The 21,585-nt window shown below is 24.6% G+C and overlaps 1 protein-coding gene across 5 annotated transcripts in view; it reads right to left on the reverse strand.

The window, feature by feature from the left end:
• The window catches only part of LOC113555960 (calcium/calmodulin-dependent 3',5'-cyclic nucleotide phosphodiesterase 1A-like), a 353,800-nt gene that overhangs the window by 32,319 nt on the left and 299,896 nt on the right, over positions 1-21,585 (reverse strand). For 4 of the 5 annotated variants that reach the window (XM_026960611.1, XM_026960610.1, XM_026960614.1 and 1 more), the window contains 4 exons: positions 19,701-19,811; positions 10,560-10,734; positions 8,148-8,264; positions 2,444-2,578 (listed from right to left, as the gene is read on the reverse strand). In XM_026960611.1, the coding sequence (XP_026816412.1) occupies positions 2,444-2,578; positions 8,148-8,264; positions 10,560-10,734; positions 19,701-19,811 (538 nt within the window). The remainder of the gene's footprint in view (positions 1-2,443; positions 2,579-8,147; positions 8,265-10,559; positions 10,735-19,700; positions 19,812-21,585) is intronic. The other variant, XM_026960613.1, reaches the window with a different exon arrangement.

Below are 21,585 nucleotides of genomic sequence, written 5' to 3' on the forward strand. Positions count from 1 at the left end.
CTATCATATTCGATATAGCTTTAATTTTAAATTTTTTTACTTAAGCGTTTTAGAAGTGCGAATTGTTATTATCATATAAAATTAGACATAGTTGTTATTTTAGTATTATATTTCATAAAAATTATCATTCATATTAATTCACGTTCTAATATTTGATTAATAAATTTATTATCAACACGAAGAAATATTAGATTTTGGTTTGGTTTTCCATTAAAATAAATTAATCTTATGTCAATTGTACCGATTATACTAGTAATCTAAAAAATAAACAAGTTTACTTGAAAATTATTTTTCCCCTTTTTTGAAACCAAGTTCTAAAACTTTTAAAAATATATCTTTATATTTTAAATATCGAAGCATTATTTTATGTTCATAATATTGGGAATAATATAATTAATTTAAACATGTAAGAAAGTTAATGTAAAGAAAACTTCATGATGAATTCAAATGTTTAAAAAAATTAAACAGTTTCTAGTTTTATAACTAGTTCAAAATTAAAACAATTTGCAAAATATTCATACATATTTTAAGAAGAAAATAAGAAAATATCTAATATTCAGATAGCTCGTTATCGACATGTGTGAGTGCGTGGACCTACCGGAGCGTTTTTTTATTTCAGTAATATATACTAATCATCATTTACTACACACACATTTTCATGACACGTACGCACACTTTTAGAATATTGACTATGTTGAACTTTTTGAAAATGGTCGGTACAATTCCTTTAAAATAAAATTCTGATATTATCATTAGTATTAAATTATTTTGAAGTGTTGACGTACGTACGAATTACATTTTTTTTTTTGAAGGCACATTATATTATAGTCCAATTGAAAATAAAACTATAATTTATATAATATTATTTAAAACAATAAAGTTTTCATTATTTAATGAATAAAAACTGTTAATATATTCACCACCTATTATTTATTTTGCGATTTGAGTGATTATAGTTTATTAGTTTGATAAGTTATTTAGACTACAATAATGTTTAGAATGATATATTCAGGTGGTTACGCTGAAATCATTTATAATAAATTATTGTTATTTATTTTATTTATTTTTTTTTATTAATAATTTATTATAAAATACTAATATAATGAAAATATGAGATAGGCATATTACCAACTAAGATGATAGGACTCGTAGATTGTCACTTCTATCGAAATATTAAACACTAAGACGCAATAATAAGACTACACAAGTGTTATTTGATTGGAATTCAAACAAAAACTGGTGTTAAAAATTATGTTTTATAAAAATAATAATGTTTAACGGATGGCTATCGAATTACGTGTTTGTGTTTAGGATATTTTTGGGTTGATTAGTTAATTAAAAACTTTCAGCTGATTTATGTATATAATGTAAACGCATACATTTCAGTGTATATTTAATTTCACACGGAAACTAATATTGTAGGTTATGTTTGCCACTTTTGTTTATATTTTCTTTGGCAATTTAATGGAAAATGAAAATATTATACACCTATTTTGTGTTAGTTATTTATATTATTATCGAAACAATTTGTTGTGGTATATCGAAGTATAATATTCAAACAATTTATAAAAGAAAAGTTACTTATTGCTAAAAAATAATTATATTTGTAATCAAACTTAATGAGATAAATATTAGAAATATGATTTTGTTTACTTTATTTAATTTAACACCTGTGACTTGTCTAAACTATTTGTGATATTAATGTATTATGATTATTAAATAAAATTATATTTAAATAAGTAAAACAATTTAAACACTATCTTAAAAATTGTTAATTTTAAAATACACGTTTAACATTTTATGAAAATGTTTGCACATGATACCGATTGATGGAACCAAGGTATTTCCAAAAACGATTACTAGTTTTTTTTATGTTAAACATGAATTTAAAATAACTATTAAGTTCATAAGCTTTAATGGAATATTTATAAAAGTCTTCTGAAATTAATTCAAATTAAAATTTCCGAATAATTTTTACCAACAAAATCATACTACGTTTTTTAATAATTAGAAACTGTTTAACATTATATATTATAATACTATGTCTTACTGATATTATTAATATGAGATTCGTTTACTCGATTACTTTAAATGCATTATGCAATTCGCTAACTACTCTGATAATACCTGTGCTCATGGAACTACTCAACTACCTACCAATAGAAGTGAACTGAGAATCAAAAACACGATAACGTCCCTAAATGTGACCAAGGTATGTTTTGGTAAGTAAGTATTTTATAAACTAATAATAATTGAATACAATATTATGTAGAATAAAAAATATCTAACCATTGAAGGCTACAAAACAAATCACATGTGGACACCAAAGTGATGCTGATGAATTTAGAAAACGTCAATTAACATGCACGCATATAGATACATCTGGCAAAAGCCACACAACATTTTTAAGGTAAATAATGACTATATTATAATGTTCAACAACCTTGCCCATATGGGTGCACGGAGTCGTTTTTGTCGGATAACTGGCGAAGTAGCTGCAGCGGCCGATGAAGTTGACGGTACTGGTGATTTCGAAATTTCCTCCATTTCCTCTTGGCTATTTTTCATATCGCAATTACTGATGGTTATGATAATAAACAAAAACAACAAACACACAAAAATAGTACATGTATGATAATATTATTATATTTTATTCAAAACTATATATATTAAGATTGTGTAATTTCGGAAGAGCGATTTCAATTACGATTAGTAAACATTTTGTTTTCAAGAAGAATTTCGAAATCAATTACTTTACGTCGAATATAATTTTTTATTCTACACATCTCTAAAATAATAATAATTTTAGTTTTGTTAACTTTTAATTACCTAAAGATAAGTGTTATTTATACATGCGTTTACTCTTTGCTTTGTTTGTATATATTTCGATTTCCTTTAAACTTTTTTTTTATTAAATTAAATTTCATCTTAACAATTTAGAATTAATTTTCATGAACTATGTAATTTTTTCCACAATGAATTTTTTAGTATTAAATGCAAAAAAAAATAACTCAGTGATAATATTTAATGATAGACTTTATAGTTCGACGCACTAAAGATTTTTCTGTAATTTCTTAAAACTAAATTGTTTTATAATGAAAATTAACTAATCGATGCTGATGGTTATTGATGATATTATATCAAAAATTTGTTTTAATATTCTTTCTGCTCAGAAAGTAAAAGAAAGTATGACACCAAACAAGGTCACAATTTAAAAAAGACGACGTAACGATGAAAAATTTTAAAATCTGTGGATATCATTGAAAGTCGGCATATTTTGATCAAGTAGACGGAAATTTAATGATGCCAACACTGAAAAAATTCACCAGTAATCATAATTTACACGCGTTAAGAACTCGAGCTAATCATGTTTTCTCAGACAGATCACACGTGCGACAACAAATGTAAAGATTAGTAATGGGTCATGTCCAATAGTCGACATCAATTAACACACTGAAATATATATTATATGATTTAGTAAGTTTCTTCTGCATTTGGAAAAAAAGATTTATTATCGACACGTTACGTCCAACAGTTCTGTAATTATTGTTTATTAATTATTTGATTTAGAATTTTAGTATAATAATTTTATTGTCTTGGGTGATATAAAATATCGTATATAAACTTCATTTGAATACAGTAAAATATATTAAAACATTTATCTGACAGACTGCAATATCAGAGATCGAATAAAATAATTTATTAATTGTTGACAATGACAAACAGTAAGTTATACTCGGCTATAATTATATGATATAATCATAAAAAACGGAGTTGAGAGACGAAACAAGCAATGATGATAGTAACTAAAATAATGAGTGAGCATTTTGGACTTTTTGTCAGGCAATTTGAGAACGGAAACTATATTCAGAAACATAGAAAAGGTCATAAAAACAAAAGGATGAAAATTATTAAAATAATAAAAATATATTTAATTATATTGCTTGTATAGATCCATGAATTGTCACCATAAGTAAATGGTCACTGTTTTAGTAAGCACCATTAATTACTCATCTAACCATTAATAACTTTTAGCTTAAGTAAATGATTAAATAATTTTATACAATAAACGCTTTATGATCGTTATTTTAACATTTAAACAATCAGATATGATTTTTTTTAAAAAAAAACAACTACGTTTGTTACACATTATAATGATACTAGGATTACATTATTTTAAATGATATAATATAAAAATTTAATATTATCTCATTGTACTATTAAGTTTTTAAATGAATCTATTTGTTGTAACATATGTACACATTAAAAATATAATGTTATTGTGTTACATTAGACAGAACGTAAACACGTAAAAATAAACATTTAGTATCGGTCGAAAACGTATCTAAATATCGTTTTTGTTTTGAAAAATTGGGTTATTAATTAATTAATTAACTTGTTAATAACTTATGGAATGTTATGTCGTAGAACTAAAATTATAATATGTATGTATACACACATTGTAATTCAAATCAATACAATAATAATAAAATAAAATATGATGCAAATCATTTTAAAATTTTAATGGCTAAAAGAAATGCATTTTTAAATTCAATAGAGTAAATAAGTTTAGAAAAGCCAATCGTATAAAAAAGTTACTAATAAAAAGGATACTATACCTATACAGAATAAACCGAATACAAATTTCATTTGAATACATTGTATTATTAAAACAATTAATGTCTTAACTTTATTTTTAAATGAAAATTATTGTTTATAATAATTAGTTTATTTAATAGTATAAGTAATTACTTTGAATATTTCTAAGTCAATTAAAATTTAAATGATATGCATTTCGGTAAAAAAACTTTAGACATTTGATTGAGTTGTGGTGCGAAAAAAGTAAGAGGAAGATACATTAAGATTAAGCTTTCAAGGATTTCATGCGAAGGTTCTTACTTATTTTCCTAATCCCTAGAAATTAATTACCTAATATATATATAAATTAAAAAAAAAAGAATTGTGAATTATTTAAAATATTATTAGATTAATATGTATTGTGCTGAAAAAAGATCCTTTTTCCGGCAAGTTTATACAGTAAATCACAATAAAGCAATGGTTGAATAGTAACAAAATTATATTTCGTATGTGATGAGTTTTTTATTCATGTGTTCATTAATTTTAAATTTAATAAAATGATTAAAATTGTACTAAAGTGTACTGTGAAGGAAACAATTAAAATATAGATATTCGATAATAAATGAAAACTACGCCCTTTCAATATAATAATATTACAATGTTTGAAATGAGAAAATTAGTTAATGACAATATTTTTTTAGTTTTATTGTCAATATATCATTATATAATGCATTTGTCGTTTAATAGTTGAAAATTGCAAAAATTGTAATAAATAACGTCGTTTTGATTGACCAGTAATATTATTGTATACTCAATATTATAGTAAATGTGTAAAATTTCAAAATAAATACGGCGCGTTGGCTATGTAATATTGCTACACTTATGTCGTGTGTACTGATTATTGGTATAATATTATTATTGTTTAGTAAACAGAATCGTAAACGAATATAACTGCCATCAAAGCTGGGTACAGTAACTAGTTAAAAATTTTAAAGTTATCAGTTAATATTTTCAATGCATTTTAACTTAAGTAGTTAAGAAAATGAATCTTTAAAAATAACTGAGTTAACATCTTTGTTATTTCTAGGTTAAAAATGATTTTAGTTTTATAATTTTTCTGATTTTACTTGAAGTGAATTCTAAAATTTATTTAAATATGTTTACTAGATGTGTAGGAACTGCGGTAACTCCATTATGTTAGTCTATTACTCTGCTTACCTTAACATTAAATACTTAAAAGTTATAACTCATAAGCTACTACTTTGAACTTTAATAATTTATTGATTACTTATATATATATTACTTATATTTATTGTTCACTATATCAAAAATCTTGAAAATGTAATACATTATACCACATAAATTGTCCTTATAGATATGTAAAATTATTTAAAATTAATAATCAATTTATTTTTATTAGTATTTGAAGTTAAAATCATGATAATTTGGAAATTGTTTTGTAGTTAAAAATTTATAAAATATGTAATTCTTACTAAAAACTGAAAATGTAATATAAATTTCCTAATAAACATTTCATACTAAAACAGAAAAGTATAAAAATATATAAGCATATTTTTTTTCTATATATATTTCAAGTTCAAATTTGGACGAAATTACATAATATTTAAACTACTTATTAATTATTATGAATATCGATATTCATTATTTTGTAATAGTTCAAAAATATTATATTACATCTTTTTTAATTTTATCTATAATGTTATATTTTATAAATACAATTATATTTTCAAATAAAATATTTCCGATAAACAACTATTTAACCTACTATATTATTAATAGTGAAATAAATTTATCTACCAAATAGCAATATTAAAAAAACATAATATGAATTAATATAATTAGTGATATAGGCTGACAGATTTCTCCATTCAGAATCGTTCTACTCATATAGTGATATATCATATTGAATTCAAATTTAACATATTCGTGTCAGTGATCATCTCAAAAATTACCGTACAGCAGAATAGTACTCACTAGCATTTATTTTTAAAATACAATACCATAATGCGGACAATTGTTCGAGTAGCGTTTGTTTTAGAGTTAGTAGTTATTATAAATGATTAAAGAATACTTATATATCACTCGCTGCTAATTATTAAGCTATATAAAAAAAACTATTTTACAGTTACTTTAAAATATGAGAGTGAATAATTTAAAAATTAAATTTAAACTTTTAACTAAAATGGGTTAATATTTCTCTAAAATTCTGTAACTTAGTAACTACATTTCTATTATGTATTAAAATAATGCTAACATAACTTAGTTAAGTTTGATTAATCTTATTGAATTTGTTTACAAAATATTTAACTAATACCTACCCAGCTTTGAATTTGATATAAACACTCAAGATAATAATGTTATAATAATAATGTTTCATCTACAATGTTTATGGCATAGGTTATGCGTATTAAATAATTAAATACAAAAGAAAAAACTCAATCGTATATCACATTGAAAATTGAAATTGCTCCTGACGATTGGTAAATTAGTTGCTGAGCTAAATTGAAATAAAACATGCGAAAAAACAAAGCATAGATTCACTGCAACATCAGTCCATAAAAGTGGCATTCACTCAAACTGGAATCTGTTGTCTACTCATCAAAACCACATTTTTAAATAGTTTTCATTGCAAATACTAATTAATAGATATAATATTGATGTTGTATGTTAGGTGACAGTTATTATTTGTGGGAGAGAGTCGATGGGATATTGTTATAGCACATCGGTATGATCAGTAAAAAATAGGTAATTGTTATAAATAAATGAACATAATTAAATCGATCAAAATTTAGAGTTCATAGGTACACGTCTATAAAATATTGTAAATAATGTATCACCGGAGATAATATATTCAATGAAATTAATACATAAATTATTATTAATTGAATAAATAAACATCATATTATTATTATTTGAACGGAGATTCGGGTATTCTTATGTACTGATATATACACAAAATGTGTAAAAATATGGCTTGTTATGATAAAAGCGTACTTTTATTCTTCTTGAAATATCGTTTTATATTTTGTAAATTATATGTTGAATTAATATTTTAGCATATTATGTGCATATGGGATGTTATATTATTAAAAAAAAGCGTTAGGTTTAAAAAATGTTCAAGATAAATAGGCATATTATGACTTTTTTTTATTACACCATGTATAAGGCATCGTTCAGTCTATGGTGCGTTTTATGAGGTGTATTATTGGATCATAAAAATATTTGATTTGTTTAATGTGGTTTTGATATGTAGTAATGGTTAAATGTCATAAACGACGTGCATAAATTGTTAATATGGTACGTCGTACAACTGTTTAACCGTTAGCAGCTTGATGAACACAAAAGAGAAACAAAGAAAACTGAAAAATGATAAAAATATTAAATAAAATGTTATTAATTTTTAAAATAAAAAATGATCTGATAATCGATGATGGTGCATAACTTATATTGAGCTTACCATCGATTCGATAATCATAATATTTTGTTCGCGTTTTATTGGTACATTAGTACACGCACATGCAGTCTTAAAATAGTAGTTATATTCTTACATTTGTTCCTCGTCCAGAAATGCTGATTCCAATACTTTAGCAGCGAAAAATAAATTTTTGTGTAATACTTCGGCCGATATCTCTCCTTTTCTTAAGTGGCGCAAAAGACAACGTAATCTAAAATTTGAATAAAATAGTATTAAAATTTAGTGTGAACAATATGGTAACCTAACAAATTAATAACTATACAATTTTTAAAAAATATTGAAAAAATTATTTAAATTTATTTATTTCAAAACATTTAATATTTTTTAGTTCGATGTTCATGTTAATTAAATCATTATTTCTACACTTTATATTGTGCACTATAATATACTTCTAAAATATTAAAATACAATTTTTATAATTAGGTAGGTAATTATGAATGAATTAATTAAAAAAATTAATTAATTTAACATTATTACACAGTCGAGAAATATACATGTTGATAGCAAGAAGAGCTTGTATAGGTTTATTATTAATACGAGTACGAGTATATAGTGTATACAAAAATATCTCTCCACTGTTTGTGATATTTTGGTTAGAGTTAAAGGTAGATTTTATCTATTGACCCTAGTTAATGGTAAGTTTATAGTTTGAAGTATTCTTTGCGTAGTCTAAGGTTAGATTAGGGGATGAAAAGGTCTTTTTCTCGTTTATCTTCAGTTAGAACTCACGTTAGTGGATGTTAGTGATAGATAAAAAGTTTTACAGATTTTGGTTAACAAAAAAAAAAAAAAAAAAAATATAATGATTAATGAATAATAATAATTGTTAATAATATTGAAAAATAATAATTTTTTTATTTTACTCGCTCGTTTTATATGTAACGTAATAAAATACAATATCGAAATTCAGAAAAAATAAAAAACAATACTTAACAATATCTTTAAAACTAAAAATACGCCCATGCAAGTCAAGTAGGTACGTCAAATGATATTTAATTTAATAGAATAACAAAACACTTGAATATTGGACCACTTGAATAATTATCCTTTACAAATCAAGTCAGATAATATAGTTTATAAAAAATATAATTCTTTAAAATAAACCTAAGATCCTGGACATAATCATTTTAATGTTAGTAAAATGATTTCTATAATATTTAAAAGAACTTCTAAAGTATGAAAGTAATACAAGTTGATTTATTTTTTGTTATAGTAAAAATAATAAATTGTATCAATTATTTTATAAAAAAAAATGTCTTCATAGCATTTAAATAAAACCCGTTCCCAAATCATCGTGAATACTTCATAAATAAAATAATAACAATTAGTAACCAGAATCGTCGATTGCCATAAAAATTATTGAAATATTATATCTATGGTTTAAAGTCTTATTAAATGCGAACTATAGACAAATTATGGATTTTAAAGATCGATACTGTTTGTTTTTTTTTAATATAGTACAATGTATTTGGAAATAATTTGTATTTTATAATTTTAAGACTTAAAAATAATCCAAGTGAATAGTTTTTATACCTAGTTATAATTACTTTTTTTTCAAATAATTGTTTAGTAGGTATAATAATTTCAAATCATGTAAAAAAAAAGTATTTAAGAAGATAAGATTTTATAAATTATACTATTAAACTTAAGTTATATATATATATATATATATATTAGCATTATTGTACTACCCTCACTATATCAATCGCTCTATCTAGTCAACGTAAGTTTTAATTGTAAATTAATTAATTTAATACTTATTTATAATACTCAGTTGTAATACAATAATATGCACTAATTAAATTTTTTTTATACTTTTTAAAAATGTTTAAACGTTGCTCTTCAATTTTAATTTAATATTTAAACACGGCACATACTTTTACAGAACACTATATTAAACACGACATCACGGCACAAGTAGTATTAATAATAACTCATTATACTATGTTTCGTGTGCTTGTAACAATGTAATTATACAATATCTTAAATTACAAATAAAATACTTAATAATATCTTAAATGTTGAAACTGATTAATCCATTATTAAATTTATGAGTACTCAAATTATTTTCATAAGCCGGTAAGCCATAATTATTTCGTAGATTACATAATCTTACATGACGATAATTACAGATAATATTGAGAGCTTAATATATTATAGGCTAGTGGTTTTGGAATTTTGAATAATAAACAGACTGATAGTTTCTTATTACTTATTATAAAGTAATCAACGCCAGTCAATACATAATAAACTGATAGTAAACATTGTAACTCTTCAAAGTTGCTAGTTTTATCAAATGGAAATATGTTTTAATTATTTTATTTTACACAATTAAAGTTATATTGCTTAATTTACTACGACAAAGTGTTCATCTGGCCCGGAAATGTATTATCTCGTCCGTAAAAAATATTATTTTAACAATATGTCTAAAAACGCGAGGAAATATAACAATTATATAAATAAATTATTTTCGAGTTATGATTACCTGAGTGCTGCTTTATCAACAGCTTCCGATGAGTCAAATGATGGCATTCCTTCGAGACTAAGATCTACCTCGTCTAACATCGATTCGTTTTCTCTTGACAAGGCCATACTATATTCTTCTGAATAAGTGCTTTTCTTCTGACTGCTTCGGCGGACAATTGTCAATGCACCTTGTCCTGAAAATTGATAAATACACGTATATGAGTTCACTTTGTAATATATTATAAAAAAAAAAAAAACAGGAAACCCGATCAACTATATAGAAGGTTTCCAGTGGATGTCACCATCACCATTAGTCATAAGTTCTAATGACGGATATGTTGGAATTTAAATTAATGAACAAAACTAATTTGAGTGGAGACAGTTACACAATCTAATTTTCACCTATAATAAGTATTGAAAAATATTAGGATATTTTATCATATATTTATATTTCTAAGTATTGTTAATTTATTTTTATATTAGTAATATGGTGGGTTGAATACATATTTAAAAAAAATATTAGATAATATATTGAATGTAATGTCATGTCATATTATTATATTATCGTAAATATATTAACTAACAATATCTAATTTATAATCAATACCAACACATCAGTAAACGGTGTAAATAGATCCATGGTATAAAATATATAGCTGAAAAAAATTAGATAAAATATTTTGAAAACTTTGTATAATATTGAAGATAATAATACCATTAATAGATAGTCGAATGTTTAAATATATTAGAATAACAAAATATTTTAATGATTAAAAGTGTTCTAAGAATTATGTTTTTGATTTCGTCTAAATATCCAATTTTGTTAAATTTTTTTAATTCAAATACCTATGATAATACATTTTTGCTGTGCATATTTAATTAAAATATTTTTAAATTCGTGAAAAACTTCAAAATTGGTGTTAAAATTTAAATACTATGTATTACAATTGAACATTTTATGCATAATATTTTGAAATGTATATGTTTTTCTTTTTAAAGCATATTATAAGCAAATTAATATATATACTAATACAATTTACAGTGCATAATATTAGGGCAAATAACTATTTTGTTATTTTTTTTAACAAGAACATATGTTTATTATTCATTACATTATTAATAATTGTAATCAAAATCAATTCTTGTAATGTTTATGTAATTATAAAAATTTTTCAGGTAATATTTTTTAAATATGTCATGATTAATATAAAATGAAGGTGTTTATTATCTATTATAAAACCTCTTTATGTGTCTGAATACAAAATTAATATTATACCTATATACATACACATATTTACAGCTGTAATATTCTGATTATTTTATTTTTTTTACCTTAATAAAAGAAATGTAATATTAATTTCAGTTTGATAATATAATTGTATATTAGACAAAATATGAACTCGTAAATTATTTGAAATATTTTCTTTTTTTGTAATCATGTTTGATAATTTATTGCATGTTAAGTTTAATTTTATAGTTTAAATTATCCCATGATTTATACATGCTTAAAATAAAAAAATAAAATTTAGTTCCAAAAATAAATTCATTTAGGCGCTGCAAAGCATTCAAATAATAACAAATAATAAACTATTACAATATTGTATTATATTATAAAAGTGGTAGGGTTGATCACAAGTCTGGTGTATCTGTAGAATTTATTAAAGTAACATTAATTGTGTTATTTCTGAATAGAATAATTATTCTATAATTAAATTTATTTAAATAGTGAGTTTAATATTTATCGTGTTTCATAACTCTAGGCTAATCAATATTCGATTGTATCGACTGTTGTCTATCGCGAACAATAAAATATTTTGGTATGAGTTAGTAATTTAACACAAATTGTTCTATAGGTAGTTAAAATTAAATGGAAATAGGTTCCACTACATACCTGTATAATAATTATTATAAATAGTTTTCTTCAGTAAATCATTAGATAAAATAAATAGTTCATCATCAATATAGAAAGTAATTATATATACATATAATAGTTCATATAATTTTTATAAAAATATTTTTGTCTTTTTAGTAATGATTTTTGGATAAGAACAATATTATTGTATATATTTTATCAAATTGTTTATATTACAGATCAGAAACATGAAAATTTTACAAATAGCTAACATATAAGATTGTAGTTTTTATAAATATCGTTAACTATTTCAGTTAAATGAATGACCATTCATCTATTATTTTATGTATATTAAGAGGTGGCATATCAATCGTTGCATCATGTTCAGATTTAGTAAAATATGTTATAAGTTTCTGATGTTTTGAATGTAATATACAATAAGCAATATATTTGACTTAAATTTCAACATAATATTGAAAACTCAATACTTAATTTTCAGTTACTTAGTTACACGTCTTTGAGGGAATTGTTTTATTACTATTTTTGAGATTTTGTAGAAAACAACTATATTCAGATAGGTTTAAAAACACATAAAATGACGGATCTATTGTGTGCATAAATTATTTTAAGTTATTCTAAGATAATGTGCTCTAATAATATATTATATATTATTGTGAATGTATTATTTTATTGTACTCGGCTATTTGAAAAATGTTAATACCAAATTTTTATTATAAGTGAATTCGAATCCAATTTATCTTAATATTTAATATATGTATTACTCGTCTATTTGATTAAGACCATTATTTTGATCAATACCTAATTTATTCATACCAAATCGTATAAGTCTATTCATGTATATAATCATTGATGTAAAATGAAATTCTAATTGTCTAACTTAATAAAATCAGTACATAAATTATATCAAGCTTACTGGATTCAAATAGTTTTGTTATAATTTTAATTGTATACGTTATAGTATGTTGTTCATAAAAATCAAGACTACTATAGCTACAATAAAACCAATATACTGCAATTTTCAGGAAGTCTTTAGAATTCGAGTTTTTACGTATTTTTATACTAAGTTTGAGTACAGTATTAAATTCTACACTATTCTCCCACGCGCGAACGCCGAACACACTCACCGGTTGTTATAGAACTGCTCATTGCAGTTATAACAATATGGTTTTTCTTTGTTATAATATTATGCGGATATTACATGTCACTTACAGTAATTTATTACAATCAGCTATTGTCTTTCATTTGTCTCTCACATAAATAAAACGATTAGGTTATAATTTAATACCGGATTGTAATAATATTAATTGGGGTTTATGATATTGTAATTGGTTTAATGCTTTGGCAATAATGAATTTTGAAATTTTGAGCTAGTTTTCTTTGATGTAAGACTTTACATGATGTACACAAATTTAATCGAGTAATATCCCTGGAACTTAATCTGCTAATACGAGTACATACCAAAAAGCAATGTAAAATTTATCCTTTATATATATTTTGTAGAATTAAAATTTGATTTCCTTGTTAATCGGAGTAACCTAAGGCATTTCAAACTTTCAATGTAGGAAGCTAGTAACTACACATTAATTTGTCTATCGAACGATAACATATATATATTATTATATCTGTTAAATAGCATACTATAATATTGATATATATTCAACGCTAACATTTGAAATCGCCTAATCAAAATGTGTAATTCGTTTTAATAATTATTTATTCTTCTTGAATTTTAAATGATGGAAATAATTTTATGATATTTTTTTTATTTATTTATTTAAAAAAATGTTTTCTGCATTAAAAATTATGTAATAATTAATTTCTAGAGAATTTGTTGGTAAATAATTGGATTTAATTGATTACAATAGAAAGTTAAAATGACCATTTCACAGTTCTTTTAGAATAACTATATTCTAAAAAAATAATACAAATTTCACAAAAAAACAGTTTTTGACAATATCATTTTTTTTTAACTGTCATTTTAAAACGAATAATAATAAAAATACTTAGATACGAAATTTTGAATTAAATAAGTCAACATATGCATTTTCAAAATATTTTGGCTCGTTTTATGTTATTTATATGCGTTAAAGATTTTGAATTTTTTTAGTTTTTACGAGACTAATATTTGATACAATTTTTGGTTGTAAATAAAAAAACTCTAAAATTCAGTACAAGATTCCTCACAAGTATTTCTTTCAGAAATTAAAAAGTATAGAGATAGATATTTACAATTCTTTTTATAAGCAAGCGAATTTAAAATGTCGATAAAAATTCATTATTTTTTTTTTTATCGAAAGTTTTAAAATAAAATACAAGGTTTCTTATAAGTTTTCATTTCAAGAATTAAAAAAATAATGATTGTAAATCTATATTACTTTTTTCAATGGTTGAAATTTAAAATACAGACAGAATTCTAAAAAAAATTGTGAATTGCCATGTAGACGTATAAGCCGATAGTTCCGAATTGTTTTTCGTTGTCTACATTATTATGTATCATTGAATTTAATTTTAGCACATTTTTTTACAGTGATTTCAATACCGACAGACACATGCTATTTATTATACATCAGAGTGGTTATTTGCTTATCTGCTATCTTTTTTCATTTCTATAAACGTAAAATGATTTTATAGGAGTTTTTTATTTTATTTTAGATTTAATCTGAAGAGTTATTAGATTTCTTCAATATATTAACTTAATTATTCGAGGAAATTGTAGTACTACATAACATAAAACTAAAAATTGAAAACACTAACGAAGATCAATTTAATATTTCTATGACTATAATAATTGTGATCAGTAAATCTATAAGGAAAATAAAATATTTATTTTTTTTTCGAATTAGAGTAAAATATCAGAATGATGCGATTAAAATCAATTTTCCGTGTATACCGTCGTTAAAGCGTATTTATTATAAGCAAAAAAATCTCTCATACGGTGCCTCTCTAAGACAGAATATTCTTTATAACGTAAAATGCCAATAGCCCTGGTTTAAACACAGTAGTGAAATTGACTTTTCTATAACGGATAAAGTTGACGATTCCTTAGCGATTCCGTTTAACTGTATAATTTTAATACATTAAAACTTTTATTTATTTCAATTTGATACTTTGCGTTGTCGGCGACGAACTAAATAGAAAAACTAAAAACCACGTGGCGTTCCCGGCGAAGATGTTTTGGTCGGCGGTCAGTATATTATTAAATGTAATAAATACGAGTAATAAATATAATATATATATATATATATTTATGTATATCATGGGTTTTTCGCTCTAAAAGGGCGTATATTATGCACGCCCGGATGAGTACTCTATATTAAACCATGAGCGGAGAAACGAATCAGTTTGACCAATCGACAATGTAGACCCAACCGCTGTGCGAGGACCCGGGTGGGTAAATGGTGGTGGGACGCTTGAGTATTATGAACGGTGTCCCGCAAAATTCTGTAATATAAATTATCTACTTTCGAAGTTCACCCGGCCTGTATACAGGGAAATTCACCAAGCATGTCCATCGCCAATTTCATCTCTTTAAAATCCATTTATTTAACTTTTGATTTTTACTTTTGAATGTTCGTTTTTAAAGACTATATTTTATATAACTCAAATTTGTTTGTACCACTCGAAAAGTATTAATCTAGTGACAGTATAAACTTTTTTGTTCTACAAAAGTAAACCACTAATTTTTTTTTTTTACTGTAAATTTGTATCGTTTAAAATGGTAAAATGGTAGTATTTACGTTCAATCGACTGCTAAAACTTTAGAACTTTAGTGAGACAGGTTTAATGTGAGAAAACAAATTTCAATTAGCTAAAAATGTTATTATATAATATACGTAGATTTTTTTTTGTATATATTTTGTTTTGTATTATTAAATAAACGGCTTTTTGAAAAATTTTTAATTTTCTTATTTAGACTTACAGTTTTTCAGGGGATATCAACTTGTATTTATAAAAATATCGTTTTCCAAAAATATGACTATAATATTTATTACATCTGGATTGACGACTAACTATTAAAAAAAAAAAAAGGCCATTTACTCACACAGGCTATAAAGTGTTCGAATTAGTTCTATCTATTCTACTGTTGATTTACTTGTCAGTTGTCACACACTAAAGTCATTATAGTCACCAATATAATTTGCCTAAACTATTCTGTTTAAAACACGACCGAATGTAATCCACTTAAGTAGATGATTCTTTTTTTAAAACGTCGAAATCGAAATTTGACTAATATTACGACTGTTTTCTAAACCTATTAAAAAAAAAAAAAAACCATTTCCTTAACAGTTTACAGTTAAAACGAACGATATTATAATTTGAAAACTAGAACTTTGTTTCATCATAGCGATCACTGAATACGTTATAAAAATTTCAATGTTAGGTATATTCTTTGCGAGAACACTTAAAAATTAAAAAAAAAAAAAACGCGTTTAAATAAATTCAGATTTATAGAGGACATGGACACTAGCAAACGTGCTGAGTGACTCACCCTGTATTGAAAATGTTTTCTCTCAATTAATGGACGCCAATACGTCTCGTCCGACATTCTGCAGCGTTTCGGTCTCGTTGGGGGCCTAGTTTCACGGGCGCGGAAACGCATTATCTCCTGTCACCGATCACGACCTCATTTACGTTATTTATATTATTGTAACACTTAAAACATCCGAAAAATTGATGTGTAATGACATACAACTGCGCGTTTGTCGACAACAGCAAAAATGTATCGAAGGAAATGTTAAACATTTTAAATGCTACTGTTTCTGCGAAACATTTTTCCATTCCAGTGTCTCGGCGCTATGTTTGCAGCCAAATAACTCTAATATTTATTATGGCGTATATTCTCGTCATACTAAAATGATGTGTCAATAATACGAATACATTATAAATATATTTAAATACCATTTTACGGTTTATTTGATATTTTATTGTTACTTTGTACGCTATTAGTTAGTATGCTCGTGTGTACACACACATTACAGACCATAAAATATATATTTTTTAAACATAATTATGAATATTTATAACTAACGACAATAAAACCGTAAAACATAAAGTCCTTAACGTAGACAACAGTAGTAAGTACATATTTTATTATTCGCAGTAGTTATAATAAAACTCTAGTAAAAGGTGTATTGGAATTTTATCTTCGGATAATAGTAAATAATATTATTTATTCATTGCATGTTCATGAATCGTTCGTCTGACGTCTATAAGTATAATACATAATTATTTATAATAACATTGATAGGTAAAGATGATTTCGATAGTTAGTAATAATGTATAATTTTTCGCACTTCAATCAACTACTATATTGATCAAAAGAATCTAGATATTTTCCAATATAATTTAATAATAAAATATAAAAAGGCGAACGCTTTTAATATGTTGTTAGTCTTATTAATCAGTATTATCTCATGTAATAATTTATAATGTTTTTATATTATCTGTAGTATTAGTTTTAACTGTGTATAACACGCCATTCATTGTAATATTTACCATAAGATCTATTAATCTAGTTTTATTGTTAATATATCTTATTCTAAAAATTCGTATTGCGTTAATTCTAATAAATAAATAAATTAAAATAAAATAATAAAATAATTTGATTATAAAAATAACAATGTATAGTTTTAAATTTTTAGTAATAACAATTTATATTTTGTCTGGCAATAGTAAGAAGTTTTATATTTTAAATTTATACGGGTTTCCCTAAATTATTTTTTACCAAAATTGTTTATTATTAATATTTACAAATGAAACATACGGATTGAGTTCACATGAAATATTTAAATTGATTTATATAAAAATAAAAATAAAATAATTATTATACACGTTTGCATGAATAAACATAATGTATAAAAATTCATGACTTGAGAAATGGTTTTTATTAAAATTTTCTACCACTTTCCCCCGTTACTGACTATCGATGTCTTATTTCAATGCGCATAAACTATATCTTCAGTTAAGATGAGATCATTGATTGATAATACAATTGTTATTTTTTTTTTAATTCTACGGAACTATAACATTTGACTTTCAGAGAAAGAAGTTTATAGTTTATAAATACGAAAAATAATAAAGTTAGTTTATTATTTTTCGAACGAATCGCGCAATAGTAAAATGTCAATTACGGTGACAGCGATCGTTTTTATTTCAGTTTAATAGTTATTTAATGATATTTTAATACTCCAACAGTACCATAATTTGTTTTTTTTTTTTTTAGAAAAATAAATTTCCTCAAAAGATTTATAAAATATATTGTTGTTTTATTTCATTAATTGAACATACTATGAAGTACAACAATTAAATAAATGTACGCGTTCTAAATACATTTTAGTGAACGGCTGTCTAAAATCTATATTACATTTTAGGTACATAGTTTTGTAATCAGTTATTAAATTATTTGTTATTAATATTATCGTATTTTTTTTTATAATAATTGAGAGTCTATCAAATGTATTAATATTGCTATTGCTCATCTGAAAATAATGGATATGTAAATTAAAACATACTCGTACTATTAATTATTATCACTTTATCAGTAATTAATGTAACGTAAAGATTTATTTTAGTTATAGAAAATCCAAATTATTAATAGTTGCGTAAAATGATGTATCAAATTATTTATAGTCCAATATTTTTTTAATACTTATTTAAATACTTAACATAGAGTCTCAAGTATTAGGTATTATTTAATTCAGAAGTTTTATAATAGATTTTTAGGGACTCAATTGAATTGTATGCAACAAAAGTAATAACACAATTTAAAAGCTAAGTTCTGAAATAAATAGGTATTAACTTGATATTATTGTATCCTATGTTATAATAATTTACATAATAAATAACCAAAAATTAAACAAAACCACGTCTCATAGAAAAAAAAAAAACAAAGAATAATAATTATCAATATTTAAACGATTGAAATGAAAAGTAAATTATTTTTTATCTATTAAATATCAGTAGTTTGAGAACAAATATATTTGTTTTTCACTAAAACGATTATAAATTGAAGATTTAATTTGGAGGTAGTATAAATTGTTAATGACGTGTAAATGACGCGTAATGACTTTGTAAATACAAAGTTGTTTTGATTACCTTATAATTATTAAGGAATACAATCAAAAATTAATTTTAGTTAAATCAATAGAGCTTTAATAACAATATAAGACTACGGCTTGCCTTATGTAATATTACGTACGTGCTATATATTCATAGCTGGAAATTGGTTTTCATTTTATATATATATTTATCTTTACTCATAATTATACCGAATTTTATGGTACTTACTCGAATTTTGATCTGTGTCTTGTGTGCTACTAGCGCCTTCGTTCGTATCCATAAACACCGGGTCATCTCTATTTCCGTCAAATGGATCTTCCGAGTCTGGTGGGCCTGCCACTGAAACAATAAAAACAAAATGTTGAAGTCTTAATTCACTGATTGGTTCTCACAAAAAATATTGTCTATATTGAATCATTTTTGAATACATAAATAAGTAAATTTATTGTTAACGCATAAATAAATACCAACGGTGTGCCTACTTAGTTTTATTACAAGATTTGCATAAAACTAACAACATATAATTTAAAATATAAGTCTACAACTAAAGCAGATATACTTGAAAGAAATTTGAGTTTTTAAATTCGATAATAACCGATTAAAATCGTCTAAGTTACGGCAACGTTAATTATTCGTATTGGGTATAGCCGGTATAGGCAAGTAAGGTAATAATATTTTGAGAAAGGGGGTGAACTTTTAATAATTTCGTAGGCACATAAATTATTGTAATATTAAATTATTTATATATACATATTTTTATCTTATTTTATTTTATTGAATGTAAAAACCACACGACTTTTTGAAGAAATTACAATGTATATTATAAATAATGTATTACACAAATAATAGTTATAAGAAAATAATAGACATCTAATCGACAAAACTAAAAATATGTTCTACTATCATGCATCTTTGCACAAATGGTGTTTTACAATAACATGTTTTTAAAATTATATATAACATGAAAAAGTTTCTAATGTACCTACTAATAATGATAATCACCCGATAAAAAAACAATAAATAAGTGTCATTGACTCTAACTCGTGAAATTGTATTTTCTATGTATTAATATGTTTTTAGTTATAGGCGAAGTCTGTTATGGCATGCGTTGTATATTAGTCTAACATACGCGTGACATTGACAGATATATGTATCGGATACTTATCAGGGTTTATCGAGTTATTACTTATTATGAAATTCTTAGTGGACAATTATAAACTACGCTGCAGGAGCAAAATATTTTTACCTTAATATTGTTTTTCGGATAACAGAAATTTTAAGACAATAATGAATCTAAGTACTCGTCGCTAGTTTTAAAATAAAAATACACACAACACACATAACAACAACACGATACACGGGTACGAAATCGTCTTAACTTCAATATTCTGATCAGCTGGAAATGTAAATCATTGCTCTATTTGCTAAAAATCACTTTTCGATGGGTATAATAATGTATGCGATCAGAAGAGGTTGCCAAACCATCACTTTTTACTGTAATAGATCTCCGGAAAAATGTCTTAGGGCGATCCCGCCGGCACAAAGCAGACATCTCTACCCGACTTCGGGTATTACCCTCGACGTGATATTATACGTCGATATTATATATATATATATATATCATATCACAATAACGTCTCGAATCTCAAGCGCGGCATACGCGTACTTTAAGACATATTTTCGGGAATTGTGCGGCGAGCGAACGACGACGCGAACGGAACTCGGAAATATTGAGACGAAGAACTCCGACGGAGCGGCGTTCGCGCATAGGTAATAATAATACATAGGTGTTGTGTTGTAGGTACCTAAGCGCAATTTTTGATTTCCGCACAAGTGCCTGCGCAATAAAATATTTCGTAAAGCGTAGGATACGAACGGGATATAATATTTCTCGTGCGGTGTTTACGGTACGCGGCCGAATAGGTTTGTATATATATATATATATATATTTATTATACTTCCGTATCCGCGTTGCGTGTCCTGGTTTATTATTCGAATAAATCGTTCGGTGATTTGTCGCCGGCTCGAGTCATTTCACACACGTTTTGGCCCGGTAACACGCGTATTATACACATAGGGCATACAAAAAGTGTAACGCGCGCACGCACCGCAT

Source organism: Rhopalosiphum maidis, chromosome 3, assembly GCF_003676215.2.
Source record: "Rhopalosiphum maidis isolate BTI-1 chromosome 3, ASM367621v3, whole genome shotgun sequence".
In the NCBI taxonomy this organism is placed as follows: Eukaryota; Metazoa; Arthropoda; class Insecta; order Hemiptera; family Aphididae; genus Rhopalosiphum; species Rhopalosiphum maidis.